Source organism: Frankliniella occidentalis, unplaced genomic scaffold (genome assembly GCF_000697945.3).
Source record: "Frankliniella occidentalis isolate FOCC.00 unplaced genomic scaffold, Focc_3.1 Scaffold6, whole genome shotgun sequence".
Classification (NCBI taxonomy): domain Eukaryota; kingdom Metazoa; phylum Arthropoda; class Insecta; order Thysanoptera; family Thripidae; genus Frankliniella; species Frankliniella occidentalis.
Genome location: NW_026267136.1, coordinates 3,129,825 through 3,134,933, shown reverse-complemented (window position 1 = coordinate 3,134,933; position 5,109 = coordinate 3,129,825). Strand labels below are relative to the sequence as shown.

Genomic DNA, 5,109 nt, shown 5'->3' with positions numbered 1-5,109 from the left:
TAACAGCAAACACGACTAAACTTCAGACTTGTGGCTGACGACGGCCTCTCTGGCCTCCGCATCAAAACACTAGTGGTACCACACACGCAACATTGAAACAGACCCGTTCTCAATCCAACTTTTCATCTCATATGACTCAAATATTAGTAAACTACATACCCAGAGATACTTTTTCAACGTTCCCCATCATTTTACTAGCCACAAAAATTAGAAAAAGAAAAGTAAAATAGTGATGTAAGATGAATCACCAGTTTTACGTTTTGGGTAGTGGCCCGACAGGATTTGGATGGCCAACAAGAACAAGGGGAAACATCAACAACTAAAGCGTCGGACTCTGTCCCATTGCAGTTCCCCCCCGTGGCTTGGCGCCGCCCCGGCCCGCCGCCACCCGCCGCCACTCACCGCCACGCCCCCGGTCACACGCGCAGGGCCCACGTGGGTCGAGTGTTGTTTTTCTCGCGAAGCGCACTAATGTGTCTCCTCGTGGAGAGGCCCTTACACCCGAAAGCGATGCGCAGTGCGCAGTAACCGATGCATTGCCGCTAACGGCCACCTTTGGCTCTCTCTGTTGCAGGGCTCACCGGCGCACCGCCACGCCATGCACTCCTCCACGTCGCGCCACTTCTCCAGGGCGTCGTCCAGGACCTCGCAGAGCAGCCTGCAGTCGCCGTGCAAGTCGGCCGGCTCCAGCCCACCCAAGAGCGAGTCGACGTCGAGCCTCAACAAGTTCCACACGCGGCTCGTGGACAAGCTGAAGCGCTCGCTCAAGTCGGGCAGCAAGGACGGCGCCACGGCCTCCTGAGGCGCGGCCCCGGGGAGGAGCAGCAGCAGCAGCAACGTGGAGGTGGCCGCGGACGCCCTCAGGACGCTGAACCTCTCCGGCCGCTGCACCGCCGCCTCCCCTCCCGGATCTTCTCACCGGTCGTCGCCCGTCGCCGTGCCCAGGCCCACCGCCATGTCGCAGCGCGTGGCCAGGGCCGAGGCCAGGGCGGCCGCCTCCTGCCCCGCGGCCCCGCACGGCAGGGCCTCATAGCGACGGCGCAGCCCCGCCCGGGGCGCCTGCTGTCCGTACGCCCGCCGGAGGCGGGGCATTCCGCGGGGCCCTCCGCGGAGTCCTCCGCGGGGCGCAGCGCGCGTGCACTCCGGCACCGCGCGAGTGTGAACGTGTAGTGCGCATGCGCGGGGGGGTGACTGCTCTCTCGCTCTCTCTATCTCTCTCTTCGTAGAGGCTTTATATAATTGTATTAACTTATTTGTCGATGTCATTACATCAGTATGTTATTATTATTATTATTTTTATACGACAGAGTTGAACTGCCATTTTCGTTTGGACCAAATCCTTTATACCAAAAAAAGTCTTCTCTTTTCTTCTGGATTTATTAACGATTGGACTACGTCTTCTACCATCGGGTGAACGTATTGGTCCGCCCAGTTCCTACTTGACAGGTCTTTGCTTTCTCGACGCGACACTGTCGAGAATCAAACCAAGACTGTGACAGAGGGACCGCCTCATGAGATCTGAAACTACATTTGAGTTCCTGTGGGGGTGGATGGCGATACCACTAGAGACTCAACTCAGGGCTGTGTTCTTAGTAGCGAGAACTGAGTCGTACGCTCCTCTCGCCGTTCTTTAACAGTTTTTTAGAAGCTCAGAAACCGGTTGACAAACGCCACTGATGCGGTGGCAATTCAAAAAGTGTCTGCTGGTTGGTGCAAGCAGCCCTACCGCCAGGCCTAAGAAAAGAAAACTATAAGCAGTTTAGGTTTTGTCGTCAAATACATAATGGGCAGTTCGCCGACTTACGTATCGGTGTGGCTGACTTAATTAATACATCGTATTTTTATGTGAGGTCGTTTTATTGGTGCTCTCGCTTTTCGTGTGCATTAAGGCGAGACTTTCAGGCCAGACTTTCCTCGAGTCCTATATATACCTATCAGTATGTACGTGCGAGAGGGTATTTTATATTAATCTTTATTAGACTTTATTACTTGTACCTCGTTTTATCTGTGAGTTACTTCCCCCGCAACATTTCGCAATAAGACTTCCCAAAGAGTGGCTCCGATCCTGGCAGAGCTCTTGGCAGTCAGCTCGGCAGGTCACGTGGTCGTGAGCCGCTCTCTGTGTTTAGTCAGGTCCCGCTGGCTTGTACGGCGTTGCTGGTTGCCCGACGGTCGCCAGGAACCAGTGCTGCCAAAATGGCGTAGCGAAGCGCTTGACAGCGGTTGGCAGCACTGGTCCGTCGCGCTCTTGGGCCGCCAGGGCGGTGAGGGTGGCGGCAGTGCTCCAGGGGGAAGTCCTCGCAGAGCCTGCCGCCGGGAACGACTTTTGGCTTGGAGGGTGTCTGTGATATATTCAATTGCTGAATGGATCTTTTGCATAGGAGTGTGTTTGTTGTTGATTTTATTTTGTGTGCAAAAACCTTTTTTGTTTGCGTGGACGTAATGTGAGGTAGTGACAGGTGGTCCGCTGAAAGATGTCTCGGGTGGGTGGTATGCTGGCTCGAGCAAGGAGAGAGGAAAAGTCTTGATGGCGACATCCTCAGTGGACTACCTGTGCGGTACGGTCCGACCACACACGGCGTACTTGCTTGATCATCTTCGCATGCGCCTGTTTTTATTTTCCTTTTTTGTTCCTGAGAGTATCTCTGCTTTCGCACAGATGGAGGAAATTCTTTTTGTTTTCCAAATCTAAATTTAACTGTGCCGCAGTTTTGCATCTTCAGAGTTTATCCAAAGTTGCGGTTATACGAGGTTTGAAAGCAGTACGAACCGCGTTTCTTTGTTTGCTCCACCTGTGCTAAAGAATTTTGTTATTATTGCATTGTTAGTGTTCTTTAGAAAAAAATACGAAACAGAAGACTGTCACCAAAGAATTTTTTGTGGTAGCCTGAGAGACAGCGTGTCATTAATTCATCAATGCCAATGCCAACCTGATGTATAGCACAACACTTTGCGTCACGAAATATTTGTTGATTGATATATGACACGCTGCATTTGGCTCAGTGAGAACTGCTAGTTAAATCCACTGTATACCTTGACTGTTGTTATTTGGACTGTACTGTACGTGTGATTGGGTTGCGTTGCGGGTGTTACCCCGGCTTGGGCAGAGTTTTCGTAGAAAAAAATGATCAAAATTTGACATCTATTGTAAAATGCTCGTCCAAGGCACCTCACTACATATGAAAATTGCACATTGTAGTGATTTACGGCATATTCATTATTGGCCAAAATTGAGAAATGCGATAGAAATAATATAAATTTAGTATATCACCCATCACCCTTATGTATTCAGGTGCTTAGACTGCAAGATACCAAGTCGTATTTTCTTTAACATCACAAAAAAAAAAGATGATTGCGGTTTCTGTTGTTGACAGCTTTCTCAATGCTTGTAAAAATCAATGAAAGGAAGCCCCACTTCGATACCGGTGCTTTGATAGGCGTTAAAGGGTGCTCAGCTATTTATTGGAATTACTGGAATAAAACATCTTAAGCTCATGCTGAACTATGGCTCGCAATATTTCTTAAGGAAGTGGGGTACGCAAGGTAAACCGACTGTGATTTGGTAGACTAATTTAGTGGATCATTTTTAGTTTTATTGTTAATGAATGATAGGGAGCATTATCACATACGCCCGCAATGTATGTAACCATGTACGATAGATGGAAAAATGAGTTTTGTTTGATTGTTTTAGTTGTTTTTCTTTTATATGAAAAGTACATTCCATTCATATTTTCATCTGCCATAATGTTGGAAACGTAGTCCCGCAAAAATGCAGTTGTCGGTCTGCAATCAGAATTATGTAAGATGTACATCAGTAAAAATTTATGTGACAGGGTGAAACTAAATATTGCCAACAACTCCAGTGCCACAAACTGTGATTACACGGCCAAAATTTGTTGTGCTCCCCCATTTCTTAAGACGAAGAAATCCCTGTGTACTGGATCTTTTCATATGTGCCCGACAAGTAGTTATCACCGTCCCACTTAAACGTGTTGTGAAAGCGAGATGCTATGCTGTGTGTTTACTCTGTAGTATTCCTTCCCAGTCTCTGATTTTAAGTTGTAAGTGACGTTGTGCACATCTTCATCATTCATCACGCCTTTATGATCAGATACCATATCTCATTAAAATAATTTGATTTGAATTGCGATTTTGCATTTTATTTTATTCCTCCTCCTTGACCGAGTCCTTTAACTATCGAAACTCTCTGGCCGCCGAAAAAAAAGAGCAGCTGGCCGCCGGCGCACTTACATTTGTCTCGTCGCAATCACAACCGTGATGAGCGAACACGGGTTGTGCTGTGCATACCCGCCTGCAATCACAATCACACTCGCTGACTGGGGCGCGCGCGGCTCGGCGCCAGCAGCAGCAGCCGCAGCAGCCGCCAGACTCGCTTGGACGAGCGAAATAAACATCCATCCGCATAATTGGTTATCCAGGGCTGGGCCGGCCGTATAAATATAGCCGCGCGTCGTGTGACGCAGGTCGTCGTGGTGATTGACCCACTACTGTACTGACTGAAGCTGACGGGGCGGCCTACACCGCCGTTTGCAGACCCTGGCCATTAAGGCCCTGGCCCTGGCCAAGGTGAGGGGCCCTCCTCCTCAGTCCCTCTTGTAAGAATGCCAAACAATCTGCGACGCCCCGGCCCCGGCGAGCGCAAAGCTAAGCCGGGGCGATATGGCTGTCCCCCCGTGCTCGGATGTGTTTCGCCGAGTTCGTCGCTCAGGCGGTTCAGGAGGGCGAGACATCCAGGCGCGGTGAACTGAACTCGTTTTGCATGTCAAACTTAGTTCACTTCACTTGCTTCTCAAAGTCAGCGGCGTCTCATCAATTCAGTCTGCCCGTACCCTCCAGGTTTTAGCACCGAGAGTCCCACATCGTGACCCCGCGGCCGCGGAACCGCGTCTTCCACCTCGCTCCCCCTCTGCTCCAGTTCCAGCCCTGCATGCCATAGCGTGCAGGGCCGCCATGACCCTGCCGTCGGAGATGACACCTGTGTATCAGACTATCTGACACCCCATTTCTAGGGCAAGCTTCAACTACAAACCAGATTTACACCGACAGTATTATTACACGACCAGAAAAAGTCCGTCGATTGATCTAACA

At 50.1% G+C, this 5,109-nt stretch overlaps 1 protein-coding gene across 1 annotated transcript in view; it reads left to right on the top strand.

Annotated features, from left to right (window-relative positions):
* The window catches only part of LOC113210018 (uncharacterized), a 12,123-nt gene extending 7,973 nt beyond the window's left edge, over positions 1–4,150 (top strand). The window contains exon 2 of the mRNA XM_026427817.2: positions 575–4,150. Coding sequence (XP_026283602.1) covers positions 575–802 — 228 coding nt within the window. The 3' untranslated portion in view covers positions 803–4,150. The remainder of the gene's footprint in view (positions 1–574) is intronic.
* Positions 4,151–5,109: the final 959 nt, after the last annotated feature.